At 34.8% G+C, this 16721-nt stretch overlaps 1 protein-coding gene across 1 annotated transcript; it reads left to right on the top strand.

The window, feature by feature from the left end:
- Positions 1 to 2173: 2173 nt before the first annotated feature.
- On the top strand, positions 2174 to 8835 carry LOC149957281 (uncharacterized). The gene is made up of 4 exons (XM_090164763.1): positions 2174 to 2356; positions 5844 to 5993; positions 7064 to 8092; positions 8669 to 8835. Exons 1-4 carry the CDS (start codon positions 2278 to 2280, stop codon positions 8782 to 8784), a joined length of 1374 nt encoding a protein of 457 aa, XP_090020889.1. The 5' UTR covers positions 2174 to 2277; the 3' UTR covers positions 8785 to 8835.
- Positions 8836 to 16721: the final 7886 nt, after the last annotated feature.

The raw sequence follows: 16721 nt of genomic DNA on the forward strand, positions 1-16721 counted from the left end.
CTGTGTTTATTCTAAGACTTCTCAATAGGTTCAGCTAAGACCTTGGATATCACCGTGTTTTAGACAGATCTATGTGTGTTTAAAATTTAAACAAAATCGATTGACCCATGGTGACATTATGGGTTGAAATCGTATGGAATGACCCACATGCTAAAAACGTTTGGGTTAAATATTTTGGGTAAAATTTATTTCGACCCAATTTAAATTGATGGTTTTAAAATTATTGAATTTATTTGACTTGATTTGGCAAAATTTAACAAAGTTTCAAGGTATTTCCCGATAATGTTTTTAAACCCTTCCTTAATCAATTTATTAAAGAAATCATAGAAGAAGTAAATTGAATAATAATAATAATCTGCACCATCTTAGGCCTAAGTCATCAAGCGACTTTTGAAGCCATTAATTTGGGTGGCTGGGTTACAATGCGTAGGAGGGTGGTGGCCAGCCCTTTATGCCACGCGAGCCAACAGCTCCCTACACTTACTATTACCGTTAACCTTAATAAATTTTTATGTAAAACTAAAGAATAAAAACTATCAGGTAAACGTTTTCTTTTATTTTCAAGGTTTTATCATGTCAAGATATTTTAATATTTTTAGTACTGAATAAAACAGATTGCTGCTTTTGTTCATTGGGTTATATTGTACCTATGTTAAATTCTGTCGACACTTTAACTTAACTTATATTTTTTATTATACAAAATTTTGCATTCCAGAATTATAGAACACTGATTTTTCTATGGTATATAATTAAAAAAATAAGTTAAACTCTTTTACAATAAAAAAAACATTTTTATTTCTTTTATTCACCCCTCTGGTACCGCCCACCAAGATTACGCGTTCGAAGCGGCTGATTTATCGGCCCTCCCGGTACTTAACGTGGCTGCCTCCCAGGTCAAGGCCACTGTACTGTCTTTCACTTCTGGCTCTGCGGGGGGTCTGGATTGTTTGCGTCCTCAACTTTTGAAGGATATGATCGGCTCTGGAACGGTTTCAGCCGGTGAAAGCTTGCTGAATTATCTAACGAACCTCTGCAACATCATGCTCGCTGGCCAAGTTCCATCGGAGCTTTGTCCCAATCTATATGGGGCCTCTTTATGCCCACTAAAAAAGAAAGACGGGGGCATCCACCCCGTAACCGTCGGCAACACCCTTCGCCGTCTTGTCGCTAAGTTTGGGTGCACACACATGGCGCCAACGCTTGGTGCGCCACTATCTGCTGAAGCTATTTCCTCTTGCTTAGCTAGTAAGACTGTTTATTACTAGTTATTAATGTCTTCTTTAAAAGTTTCCTTTAACTGAAAATCGTTTTATAATTAAAACGTTCGATCGGCAGTCGGGCTTTTGATTTTCGTATTTTCCGTTTAACGAGCATAAAATAAAAAGGAAAGCATAGAGCTTTTCTTCTTAACTTCAAAAGACTAGTTAAGCCCATACTAGAAAACAAGAACGGGGAAAGTGTACAGTCATTGCAGTAAAAGTTTATCCAACACGTTTTGTAGCGCCAGATTAACAGATTAATTGACGGCAGGAAAAATACTCTGTATCTTATTTATTTTTAGATTCCGAACCTTTACAATGTTTAGTCGGTAAATTTGCAACAACTACGTTGATCAAACCCTACGTTTTTTAAATGTTGACTTAATTAACTTTGAGATACACGCGATTCGAAGTACTGCGAGCAGGCTAACAGATGATTTGATAAGCAGTGTTTATTTTCGCAGCCGCTGACATTAACATATAATGAATTTAGTTTAATCTTGCATACACAAGAAAGATATTCAAAGGACTATCTCGAATAAAAAGCCAGCAGTTTATCAACTTCATCGTCACTGTTAGTAAGTCTAATTTCCGAAGGTCATTTAGAAAACAGGAAAAAAACCTAGCTTGGTCTAGAGGATTTTGGGACGTTGCTCCATTAGCACACATTGGCGTCTGTGGTAAAAAGGACAAATATTTGATAAGATAAGCCAAACCCGGGAGATATATTAACTGAAAGGAAACATTTTTTTAGTATGACCGTATATTTTTATAAATATGGTGTTTTTAAAACAAAAGCTGGTAAAGTCTAAAGAACAATAAGATATTTTTACTTTTTGAACGAAGCGAGTGGATACTATAGAAACATTGAAGTTAAAAACTTAGTGAAACTGTATAGAGTTTAATGGGTTCGTTTGTGCGCTATTTATCCAGTTATTGGAGCAATCTGACTCGATGTCTGTTGATAATATTGTTATGTTGTGGTTTCAATTCGTCTTCCGGTGTCACGCTGGTATTAATGTACGAATCATTGGGAGTTTCCAGAAGAGATGCTTCGATACCTATTACAGCCGGAAATATGTGTCAAATTTGTCTGGGTAAGTTATGAATATAAGATTATGTTTCTCTATGTATGAACGCATTACTTATTTCCAACCTAAATATAATAAGGAAAATAGTTCATTGGCTGTTCTGGTTGAATATAAGCGCGTGACAACCAACTACATCATTCAAATTTAAAAATCAGAATCTCGTATTTCTGCGCAGCATAAAACAAGTTGGCAAGCTTGCCAAAATAAACCTCTCCTCGGGAGAGTTTGCCCTTGGGCGTAGTAACTACTGGACACGGCACTTAACGATAAACCGCCGTATTCAGTGCGTCCACCTGAAAATGTAATCCCAGTCGAGTCCTGGACCGACCAGTAGAATATTTTTTGTTATAATTAAAATAAATATTACAAATGTTATTGCCATAAACAAATTTCAATATCAATACAAAAAAACAACTTAAGACCCAAGACGTTTGTAAATGAACAAAGCAAGAAAAATGGAAATATAAAATACCTAATTAACCATTATTAGAACGCTCACGAACGTAAAAATTAAAAATTAAAAATTATTAGAACGCTCATTTAAGTAAAATATAAACGTGCGATAAACTATTTTAATGAAAATAACCAATAGAAAAATATATAATAATAACCGAATCGACCAGGCTTCAGAGCCAACATAACTAATAGGAAAATATATAATAATAACCCAATCGACCAGGCTTCAGAGCCAACATAACCAATAGTAAAAAATATAATACTAACCCAATCGATCAGGCTTCAGAACAAAAGTAACCAATAGAAAATATATAATAATAACCCAATTGACCAGGCTACAGAGCCAAAATAACGAATAGAAAAATATTATAACGCAATCAAGCAACAAATTAATCCAAATACTTAAATATTTGATACTTTGAATATACGTTTATGTTTTTTTATTTAGGAACGCATTACGTATTTGCCAACCCAAATAAAATCAGGAAAAGAGTTTATCAAATTAAGATAATTCGTTGCCAGTTCTGGTTGAATATAAGAGCGTGACAACCAGCTACATTATTCAAATTTAAAAATCAGAATCTCGTATTTCTGCGTGGTATAAAATAATAAAAAAACTGTGCATGTCAGTGCATTATGAAATACAATTATGTACGCATATAGATCGGATAACGCATATGGTCGCCAATGAAAATTGGATGAGCCGTAAATAATGTAAAATAACCGTGATTACGCAGCTAAAATTTATAACTATGCAGTCGCGAAAAATTCACTGCTTATTTAATTTGATGTTACCCAATATGTACTAATTATAGAGATAATTTTAGAAATGATTTATTACGAACACAACATCAATGTCAATTGCTTAAGATATACGCAGGGCCCCTTTTAGAGTCAAACTGTTAAGTATTCTTTAAAAAATAAACATTAAAGTTTTTAATGAATTCTACGCACAGTCCAACAGCGCAAAACGAAAAACGTCAATTTTATTTTTTAACATATACCGAAAATGACGTCACGCTTTCGAACACTCGTGTTTGTAAGTGCTCATTGAAAGTCAAATACTTCCTTTGTAAAGAGCTTTCCTAAAAACAACTGTATTTATAAAACTAATTTGCCGTGCATAATCCGCAAATAGATAATATTATTCGTTTGCAAATATTATCATCAGATAATTTTATATTTAAAACCTTAGACCGACGTGTTCAAGTTTACATTTCGAAGATAGTAACGGATTTAAAAAAACAACAACTGGGCTGATATATTTTTTTTTGTAAAACACTTTTTACCAAATAAAAAATCTGTAAATCAAAGGACAACGATATTTCAAAAGTGCACAAGCAAATTTTGTTTAAAACATCATTAAATAAATTTTAAATAAAATTATCTTAACTGATTTAAAGACATTTTCCAAGCAACGAATAAAATTTCATATAGTTTTAGAAACGTTAGGAAAGAATGGCTTCCATTTTCCAAGATGGCGTCAAAAATCAACCAAAAATAAAAAAATAAACTATTCCAACAGTAAAAATTAAAGAATCTGGTATTAAAAGCATTTATTATGTAACTTAATAAAGCTCCCGTCTCTTTACGCGTAAATATGTATGAACGTGTATACAAATCTCACCCATTTCCGCTAAAGTTGAATAGCCTAAGATTAAGGAAATGTTCAATTTGTTTTTATCTCTTGGAGCTTCTTACGCAACCACGCGGTGCAAAGCGATATTTCAAGTTTTTCAATTCGCTTACGGAAACTTGAGCTTCGAATGCAACACGAAGCGAGAATCGCGCGGAAATATTACGTTGGGAACAGCCGTCTCTTTGGAATCTCTCTGAAGAGTGCAAGTTTACAATCTGTTTTGAAGATCCATATCACAAGTCGTTTTGTTTATTGATGCGCGTTTATTAAAAACAAATGTGTTGAAAAAGCTGATTACGTTGACATAAGCCCTTTTTGAGCGAATTTTTGAAATAAACATAATTTGGAATCATCGAATGGCCTCGTTTGTGCATTACTTTTCAAGACAAAAGCGTTTACTGATTCAGTGTCTGCTTTTAAATGCATTGACTTCTGGATTTAACGCGTCATCGGGCGTCACGCTAGTCTTAATTCGCGAGATTTTTGGAGTTTCTCGAAAAGAGGCTTCGATACCGATCGCTGTGGGAAATCTGTGCTTCTTTTTCTTCAGTGAGTTAATTTGGTTAAGGTTATATTTTTTAACCGTACATAATTTTATATATCGTAAATATTCTTAAGTAAATAATTATTTTAATATTTAAAGATTTTTGTTTTTTTTAATATATTTATAATTTATTAATTACAAAATTATTATACTTATAATTCGTTAAATAATGTTTTATTGTTTATTATATAAAACAACATAAATGGTAATCTTTACGATTATTATTATAATAATAATCGTATACTGACTGACGAAGGACCACGGTCCAAAAGCTCCCAAAAATTTTGATATTTTAATTTTTATATTAAAATGCTTTTAAAATCCATGAACTAGCAGTCCATTTATATAAATTTTTAAATTAAATATAATACAACACTTTATTTATAAATTTAATAGAATATTTTTATTAAATACTATGTTTTTATTTGATAATATAAGTTATCATTAAATATTACTCAAATTTAAGATAAATAAGTTATCATAAATTTTTTATTATTTTTAAGCAATATAAGTTGTCATTAAATATTACTTAATTTTAAGTTATCTAAGTTATCATAAAATTTTAATTAGTTTTAAGCAATATAAGTTGTCATTAAATAATACCTAATTTTAAATAATATATAGGTTATCATTGAATATTACTTAATTTTAAATAAAATAATATTTTATTAAATGTTATATTTAATTAATTACACCAAATTTCATTCAATATTACTAAATTTTATTTAATATTAAAGTGTATTAAGATTTTGTATTAAATCTTGACAGATTAATAGATCTTAAGAAATAATTATTCGTTTAAAGTGTTGGTACGTTTTATTTAATAATAAGTTACTTTTTAACTATCTTTATAGGTATTCTCTCGGGTACATTGCTGAACGTTTTAAAAGTCAGAAGAGCATTGACTTTTTCGGTGGCATTGGGTGCCCTTGGATCGTTCCTCTTATTTTTGAAGCCATTTTCTGCCGAGCTTTCATATATTTCAATTTGTATGGGTCTCAAATGTAAGTGGCTTTACGTTAAATTATAAATACACTCAATTATATTAAAACACAAAAGGTGTTTCAAACTCGTTTATTTATTTCATACATAATAGTTGCATGTAATGAAAATGATATTAACTATAAAAAGCTTTTCTTATTTAAAAACTCTTCCGAGCAACTTCATTAACGAACGAAAGATGGCCCAAGTCTTGCTCCGTTTGCTGCAAGGCGCAATTTTTAAATAAGTGCACCCACAGATAAAAATTATTTTGCGGACTCAAGCTCCCGCAGACAAATCATCATTGTAATTTACATAAATAAATCAGCCGTTTTCTGTCCAATCTTTAGTCCTTAATTGGAAAATATTTTAAAATTGGGTTGTCGTAATCTTTTAAAAGTAAAATAGGATGTTCTTACGAATGACGGTGGTTGAGGTACTTAAGTCCTGGTGTTACTCTATATTAGTATTTTAAGTGGGAAACTAATTTAATTTAAAGGTTTATTTCACAAGTCCTTTCAAGCTCTTTATTCATATTAGTGGCAGACATTAAATTTAACCTAATTCTCATCTAATAAAATTTCACAAAGATTTATCTTGCGAACTATATTTCCGACTGGGGCTGAAAGTTCTTCGTCTTTAGTAGGGGTTGAAGGTTACCGCGATCTTGATTAAACCATATATGCACATTAGTAACATATATCGTTTAAGCTCTTAGGACTGAATTTTGAACAGGTCTCCTGATACGCAAAGTAATTTCCAGATATTAATTATAAAATGTACGGGATGTTAACGAGCGTAAAAATTTTCCAAACAAAAACTAACCAATTGGATGGTGATTTATACAACATTAAAACAAACAAAAATGGTCTCAGATACATTTTTTATGCATTTGTAGGAGTAAAATTCATATTCAAAAATATATCCTTAATATATTTTAATATTTAACTATTCTCTCTTTATTTTAAGTTGAAGTGGTGTTGCGTCCCATCTTCTTATCTTTATTTGTCTAATGCAATTGATGATGGAAGTGAAAATGATATCATTCGAAATATTTTCAGATTAACTTACTATTTTCGGTCTTTTGTTGCAGGTGCTGGATTGACACACGTTTTCCCGATTATAATGCAGCACTTGAGCATGGACTCCGACGAACATCGTGCTAAAGTGTACTTTCTACTTCTGACCGGATACTCACTGTCGGCAATTGCATTTCCTTTGATATTGGAAGCCACAGCTTTTCATTTTGGGCTGAGGGGAGCGTGGCTCATTGAATGCGCGATTTACGTTCAAACTTTCGTTCTGATTTGCTCTTTGAGAAGTAACTCTAACAAATCATGTGAAAACAGGGTGCCAGAAAGTAAATCAAACGAACAAATTCGATTTCTAAAGAACAAGTCCGCACAGGAACTTTTTCTCCGAACTGATCACGAATCAGAGAACGATCAAGTGTCATTATCAAACACAAAAACAGATTGTCAAATTGATCGCAGTAATGATGAAAAATCAAATGAACCATTAAAAAATAACAAGTGTGAGTATCAGATTGAGCCCAGTACTTACCATGAATCAAAGGAAAAACAAGTACAGTTGTCGCAGAGGAAATCGAAAATTGATTCAATTGCTGATTATAAAAGAAATCCATTGAAATTGCACATATCGGAGATTTGGAAAGTTGTAAAAAGGCCAATTTTTCACGTAATTTTGTTGCTCAATACGTGCTTGATGGCTACGTATATAATATTTTACACCATCGTTGTGGACCTGAGTCGCGACCGGCAAGTTGGAAAGACCATTTCTTTGGGAATTATGAGTTTAATGTACGCCGTCGAATTTGTGGGATATTTTTTCGGAACCATTATTATCGATAAAACACTCATCCCGCATTTACGATTAGCGTGGATTTTCTTTCTTTTCATGTCGTTATGGCTAATCATAGTCTCTCTGATTCAAGGATTCGCGTTAGTGATTGTTACGTTATTAGTTGGTTTTTCTTTGGGAGTTCTTTCGATATTGATCAAAGTAATTTTACCAATCTTGGGAAATAAAAACATTGCCTTCGCCTACGGATCCACCAACGCCTCATCAGGGATTATCATCATTCTGCTGCCTGTATTTATTGGTAAGTACTAAGTTCCTTTTATTAGATATTGATAGAGATCTATAGTGCTCGACTGATATTTGCCAATCACTAGAAATTGGTAACTTTGTACTTTCTTCAACAATAAAGGTCTATCCTTAAAGTGTTACTTGCACGAAATGGTATTGTGAAATAAATTAAGCTTTATTATAAAGAGAAAAATTTTCAGTACAAAAAAGTTTCATACATATCAGATAAATGATTAATTAGAAATATCATCGTACAAAAAGGTTTTATAATTAACTTAAAAATTTCTACGGAAATTACAGCTACTTAAAGGGTAAACTAAGTGCATTGTAATGAGATAAACGAAATTATTTTGCAATTAAAAAAGAAAGAAACATAACGGTTTAAAAATATAATTTAATAAAAATACTAGTTTGTCGCAGTATTTTATTAAAAATGTGTAAGTAAAATTTCTTAATACCATGAAGTATCCGACGTATTTAAATTTTAGTGATGATATTTAATATTATTTATTTATATTATAAATAATATAAATAATATTATTTATGATTTATTTATTTTTTATTTATTAATGATATTTTATTCTAACAGGCTATTTCCGAGACCAGCTGGGCGACTACAAATACATCACTTTTCTTTTGGCCAGTTTCAACACTCTCACCGCCGCCGTAGCTGCTTTTTACGATTTTACAAAAACCCAAAGATAATATTTTATAAACAATTATTTATCATTCATTTTAATCTTTGCATTGTATTTGATGAACCTATCCACACTATCATAAAATAAAACAATTTTAGTATATTTTACGTCAAATGTTGTTTGGGTTAATGTAAGACATGGCCCCAATGATCTAGGATTATTTTTGGCCAAACAAGTCAAGTCAGTTAAGCTCAGAACAACGTTTGCTTACATTATGCGATTTTCTTTAAGATCTCTTCCATTAAAAAAGTAAGGACACACTTGAAATTAATAAAGTAAAAATTTTTCATGTTTGTCTCAATGTCAGCAGACAAGTCAAAGTAATATAACAGGTTTTTTGGTCTAGTTGGTGGCTTTCACACAAACGCAGCTCTATTGATTTTTTGTTCTATTTCAAACGTTTCACGTAGTTTATGATATTGTAGAAAATAATATTATCTCAATGTTACTTAAACAATACTTTAGAATTAAGATCTGCGCAAGCACTGGGACGATATAGGATTTAATATCTCATCGATATTTCACAAGAAATGAGATAACTAGGGTCAATAGTTAGTTTGTCGTAAAACGTTGCATAAATAATATAATAGTGACGTCGTCAATGTCTAAAATTTTATACTTTCTTGCTGATGAGGTTCTTGGAGTGCTTTAAAATCAAATGGAAAGCTACACAGCCCTAAAAGACTGCATCTACTTTCGCCGTGAGAGAGATCGCTCGAATATTTATATTTATGCCACTTATAGATGCAAAATAAGATTTAGTTTTGTGTAGTTCACCCTATTATCTTAACGTTTTACAGCAAGTCACCAAGCGACTTTCAATGCCTTTAAACAAGTAGTGAAGAAATCCGAAACTGGCTTAAAACGTTCATAAAACGGGAGCTAGAAAAACAAGAGCAATCTGGCACAAGCGTGAGCGATAAAAACCAGTGGCCGCGAGCTGAAAGGAAGTGACCGTAGTAGAATCTGAACATGGTACGAATGACTTCTAGCCTAAGCTTTAAACTAACTCGAGTTGTTAATATTACGGAAAATTTTCCGAATTGCGGAAAAATATAGAATTGAAACATAAATTACTTATTAAGGGTTTTTAATGTTGTTATCTTTTTATCGATATAAAATGTCTAATAACAGTAAACATACTACAACACATTAATAGTGTTATATTGATAATCAGTTTAAACTAGTCTAGAAGTTTATTTTTACTTTTAGATTCGAAAAAATGATGTGAAAATTCCGCTTTATTAAAATTTGTAAGCAATATATTATACTAATCATGGAAAGAAAACTTTTTTAATTTTTTCGGAAAAATACGGAAAATTTTCCGACTTACAATACAACTTAAAACTAACATCACTAATCAACCAAGGGTATTTAACACATATTAACTAATTATTCTAACTAATTTTATTAAAAACGAAAGAAGGGCTGATTGAGTCTGAGAAAACCGCGAGCCCGGCGAAGATCTGATGCATCAGGGCGAGATATGTGTAACGGCCACTGGCCAACGGGGGGATACGTGGGGACAGGAGTAGGGACACCCGTGGCGGAAGTATTTCGACCACCCGTTGGGGGATTGGTGGTCGTCCGCACACGGCCATCCATAAACTCTGCCTCCCAGACGCATGGGATTACAGGAGTACGGCACTACTCCCGGCGTGCAGTTTCTATGTATTACTTTTTCATACACAATTTGGGTATATATACAAACTAAAATTAGATCATCAATAGCGCTAGGGGCCCTGTCCACAAGTTGGTCATTTGCCCATTTCGACTTTAAATCAACCTACTTCTTATAAACTAAGACCAACTTGGTATTTTTCATCAGTGCTGATCAACTCTGAACTAAGCTGTCGGTTGCATTAAGATATTTTAATTCTTAGTTAAATTTTTCGCCAATTCGCGGGATCTCATAACTCGCGTGCGTACGAATCCATGTCAATAGATCGCCGTCAATAGTTCGCGCGCCATTAGTTCGCATTAACAAATAGCTCGCCAACAAATAGTTCGCCTAGCTGGTCAATAGTTCGTATACTAAAAAAATTAGTTTATGTCATTAAAAAAATTATAGTAAATAAACGAGATAAGGAAATTGATAAAAAATGACTGAAAATTTCCGGTTCGTACCCTAAAATAAATTCGTTTATTTGATTATAGTAAAATAGAGAGACAACATGCCGTTCTTTTCCGGAGGTAGAAATGAATGGTTGTTTTTTTCATCTAACCCAATGCGTATACCGAAAAGTTCAGAGCAGCGGCTTACAAAAAAGATACGAAACTGACGTCGAGTTTGCCCTTGCAATTAGAATGATACCTGCATTGGCCTTTATTCCACTTACGTTTGTAGTTGAAGCCTTCGGACTATTAGCATCTGAAAATAGTCCGTTACCTTTAGAAGCCCAAACTATATTGGACTATTTGGAAGATGTCTGGATAGGGCGACCACATCGAAGAAATCGCCGACCTCCTTTATTTTCGCATTCACTGTGGATTGCTACCATCACGTCGGCTGAAGGATGGAATCGTGGCTTCTTATCTTTAGTTGGTGGTCATCATCCTTCGATTTGGAAATTCATAGAAGCTTTAAAAACCGAACAAAGCCTAAACGACGTTAAAATCGAACAGTATTTAGCTGGACAACAACCTAATTTAGGAAGAAAAAAGGATCGGATCTTAGTCAAAGAATTGCTTTAATTGTTGGAGATTACGAAAATCGCGACATACTCGACTATCTCAGAGCCATTGCTCATAATTTCAAATTATAATTGTAATTTTTCTTTTTAATGAAATACACGATATTTTTAGTGTACGAACTATTGACCAGGCGAACTATTTTCCAAACGAACTATTTGTTGGCGAGCTATTTGTTAATTCGAACTAATGGCGCGCGAACTATTTCCCGCGAACTATTGACGTGCGAACTATTTCCCGCGAACTATTTCCCGCGAACTATTGACGTGCGAACTATTTCCCGCGAACTATTGACGTGCGAACTATTTCTCGCGAACTATTGACGTGCGAACTATTTCCCGCGAACTATTGACGTGCGAACTATTTCTCGCGAACTATTGACGTGCGAACTATTTCCCGCGAACTATTGACGTGCGAACTATTTCCCGCGAACTATTGACGTGCGAACTATTTCTCGCGAACTATTGACGTGCGAACTATTTCCCGCGAACTATTGACATGCGAACTATTTCCCTCGAACTATTGACGTGCGAACTATTTCCCGCGAACTATTGACGTGCGAACTATTTCCCGCGAACTATTGACGTGCGAACTATTTCCCGCGAACTATTGACGTGCGAACTATTTCTCGCGAACTATTGACGTGCAAACTATTTCCCGCGAACTATTGACGTGCGAACTATTTCCCGCGAACTATTGACGTGCGAACTATTTCCCGCGAACTATTGACGTGCGAACTATTTCTCGCGAACTATTGACGTGCGAACTATTTCCCGCGAACTATTGACGTGCGAACTATTTCCCGCGAACTATTGACGTGCGAACTATTTCTCGCGAACTATTGACGTGCGAACTATTTCTCGCGAACTATTGATGTGCGAACTATTTCCCGCGAACTATTTCCCGCGAACTATTGACGTGCGAACTATTGATGTGCGAACTATTTCCCGCGAACTATTGACGTGCGAACTATTTCCCGCGAACTATTGACGTGCGAACTATTGAAGTGCGAACTATTGACGTGCGAACTATTGAAGTGCGAACTATTTCCCGCGAACTATTGACGTGCGAACTATTTCAACTATTGACGTGCGAACTATTTCCCGCGAACTATTGACGTGCGAACTATTTCCCGCGAACTATTTCTCGCGAACTATTGAGGTGCGAACTATTTCCCGCGAACTATTGACGTGCGAACTATTTCCCGCGAACTATTTCTCGCGAACTATTGAGGTGCGAACTATTTCCCGCGAACTATTGACGTGCGAACTATTTCCCGCGAACTATTGACGTGCGAACTATTTCTCGCGAACTATTGACGTGCGAACTATTTCCCGCGAACTATTGACGTGCGAACTATTTCCCGCGAACTATTTATGTGCGAACTATTTCCGGCGAACTATTGACATGCGAACTATTTCCCGCGAACTATTGATGTGCGAACTATTTCTCGCGAACTATTGACGTGCGAGCTATTTCCAGCGAACTATTGACGTGCGAACCATTTCCCGCGAACTATTGACGTGCGAACTATTTCCCGCGAACTATTGAAGTGCGAACTATTTCTCGCGAACTATTGACGTGCGAACTATTTCCCGCGAACTATTGAAGTGCGATCTATTTCCCGCGAACTATTGACGTGCGAACTATTTCCCGCGAACTATTGACGTGCGAACTATTGACGTGCGAACTATTTCCCGCGAACTATTGACGTGCGAACTATTTCCCGCGAACTATTTCTCGCGAACTATTGAGGTGCGAACTATTTCCCGCGAACTATTGACGTGCGAACTATTTCCCGCGAACTATTGACGTGCGAACTATTTCCCGCGAACTATTGACGTGCGAACTATTTCTCGCGAACTATTGACGTGCGAACTATTTCCCGCGAACTATTGACGTGCGAACTATTTCCCGCGAACTATTTATGTGCGAACTATTTCCGGCGAACTATTGACGTGCGAACTATTTCCCGCGAACTATTGACGTGCGAACTATTTCTCGCGAACTATTGACGTGCGAGCTATTTCCAGCGAACTATTGACGTGCGAACTATTTCCCGCGAACTATTGAAGTGCGAACTATTTCTCGCGAACTATTGACGTGCGAACTATTTCCCGCGAACTATTGAAGTGCGATCTATTTCCCGCGAACTATTGACGTGCGAACTATTTCCCGCGAACTATTGACGTGCGAACTATTGACGTGCGAACTATTTCCCGCGAACTATTGACGTGCGAACTATTTCTCGCGAACTATTGAAGTGCGAACTATTTCCCGCGAACTATTGACGTGCGAACTATTTCCCGCGAACTATTGACGTGCGAACTATTTCCCGCGAACTATTGACGTGCGAACTATTTCCCGCGAACTATTGACGTGCGAACTATTTCTCGCGAACTATTGACGTGCGAACTATTTCCCGCGAACTATTGACGTGCGAACTATTTCTCGCGAACTATTGACGTGCGAACTATTTCTCGCGAACTATTGACGTGCGAACTATTTCCCGCGAACTATTGACGTGCGAACTATTTCCCGCGAACTATTGAAGTGCGAACTATTTCCCGCGAACTATTGAAGTGCGAACTATTTCTCGCGAACCATTGACGTGCGAACTATTTCCCGCGAACTATTGACGCGCGAACTATTGAGGTGCGAACTATTTTCCGCGAACTATTGACGTGCGAACTATTTCCCGCGAACTATTGACGTGCGAACTATTTCCCGCAAACTATTGACGTGCGAACTATTTCTCGCGAACTATTGACGTGCGAACTATTTCCCGCGAACTATTGACGTGCGAACTATTTCCCGCGAACTATTTCCCGCGAACTATTTCTCGCGAACTATTGAGGTGCGAACTATTTCCCGCGAACTATTGACGTGCGAACTATTTCTCGCGAACTATTGACGTGCGAACTATTTCCCGCGAACTATTGATGTGCGAACTATTTCCGGCGAACTATTGACATGCGAACTATTTCCCGCGAACTATTGACGTGCGAACTATTTCTCGCGAACTATTGACGTGCGAGCTATTTCCCGCGAACTATTGACGTGCGAACTATTTCCCGCGAACTATTTCCCGCGAACTATTTCCCGCGAACTATTGAAGTGCGAACTATTTCTCGCAAACTATTGACGTGCGAACTATTTCCCGCGAACTATTGCAGTGCGAACTATTTCTCGCGAACTATTGACGTGCGAACTATTTCCCGCGAACTATTGACGTGCGAACTATTTCCCGCGAACTATTGACGTGCGAACTATTTCCCGCGAACTATTGACGTGCGAACTATTTCCCGCGAACTATTGACGTGCGAACTATTTCTCGCGAACTATTGAAGTGCGAACTATTGACGTGCGAACTATTTCCCGCGAACTATTGATGTGCGAACTATTGACGTGCGAACTATTTCTCGCGAACTATTGACGTGCGAACTATTTCCCGCGAACTATTGACGTGCGAACTATTTCCCGCGAACCATTAACGTGCTACCCGTGCGTACTATTGTGATATTTGAATTTCGTACCGATTGGTACCGGGGAAATATAAAAACATTCGGCTTGTTAAAAATTAATTTCAATAAAAAATTTCGCGTTTCGCTACCTTATTTCCAAAACCAGGATACTCGAACGTGTACGCATTTCACTACGTTATTTCAAACACCATTTAACTCAAAAAATTTATTTGTCTAAAAATTAATTTAAAATAGTGTTCCCGTTTCACTACGTTATTTCAGAAACCAGGTAACTCGAAAAATTCGATTTGTCTAAAATTTCTTTTAAATTAACTTGTTCTTGTTTTGCTACCTTATTTCCCAATTAATGTAAATTTAAAAATTAACGCGTTCGCTGTATCCCTGTAAGCTGCAAGATAATTTAAAATTTTCATTAAATGAATTTAACTTTTAATAAATAGCAATTTCTTTTAAATTTATAGCATTTTTAAATGTATAGCATTTTTTAATTTATAGCATTTTTTAATTTATAGCCTTTTTGATTTATAGCGTTTTTTAATTTATAGCATTTTTCTTCAAAATTATAGAATTTTACATTAATTTTATATAATATTTAACATTAAAAGTAACGTATATTTTATAATAAATGTATCGCAAATTTTATTGGCATGCTGAAGGTTAAGCCATTTAAACAAAATTTATGTTTATTTTACTTTCAAAACAATTATATTTGAAAATAAATTTTGATTTTAATTAAAATCATAAGAAACAGACAGGTATAATTAAATTATTACATAATAACGTAAACAGAATTATAATCAGTAAGGTATGATATCCTATGTTTAAAATTTAAAATCATCTGGGCATTGTTTCATTGATTTTATATGACATAAATTAAATATTTATATTTAATAAATAAAATAATAAACCAATAAATTTAAGTATTATCTCTTTACCACAGTTATTCTAATAGGATAAGAAACATATGTACAAACTAAGCTTTAAATAAATGTATAATTAACCTAATAATTAATATAATTTTCTCAGCTGCATTTTCAATCCTGGATGTCACTCATCCACATAAGAAATCTTGAATTATTTACTTTGTAAATTCTATCACTTACTTATGATTCTTGGTAGAATGCCTATAAATTGTGTTACATGATAAGATGAAGTTTTAGAAAAATGATCTAATTATTTAACCACGATATTTTTATATACATTTTCCATTAACGTATACTCTTTCCTTTTTGAAAAGATATTAAATATTGAATTTACTCAAATATTTTAACTTATTAAAAAGTATATCTTTCATAATTCTATCGGTAATTTTAAACGTAAAGCAAGATGAGTTATTTTAAAAATCTTTACGTATGCTGACCGCAGACGACGGGCGGCGAACACGCGTGTGGTGTAGGATTATCACCATCCGCGAGTAGGTCGCGTTTGTATTCCGCCGCGCTTAATTGGAGCCCGTGAGTGCCGCGGAATGAGCTAGCATTAATAAACCGAAGTGGCATACTTCCCCCGAAGGGGTTTTAGTATGAACTTCTGGTATTAGCTATGAATAACTTTACCTGTTGTTTTTTAAATCTGGAAGCTCACCTAAATTTTGTATTACATTAAAGGTAACACGCTATTCTAAGATTTTCATATTATTTAACAGAGTTCAGTTTGCTTTCTTTGGTTGGATTATTTAAGTTCCTGGTACGTTTTGATAATACGTGTTTTATTGTTAATAGTGGTATTTCACTAATCAAAGCCCTTTTACCCAAAAGTATGTTATATA

The sequence above is a fragment of the Leiobunum rupestre genome, chromosome 2 (assembly GCF_980474605.1).
Source record: "Leiobunum rupestre chromosome 2, qqLeiRupe1.1.hap1, whole genome shotgun sequence".
Classification (NCBI taxonomy): domain Eukaryota; kingdom Metazoa; phylum Arthropoda; class Arachnida; order Opiliones; family Sclerosomatidae; genus Leiobunum; species Leiobunum rupestre.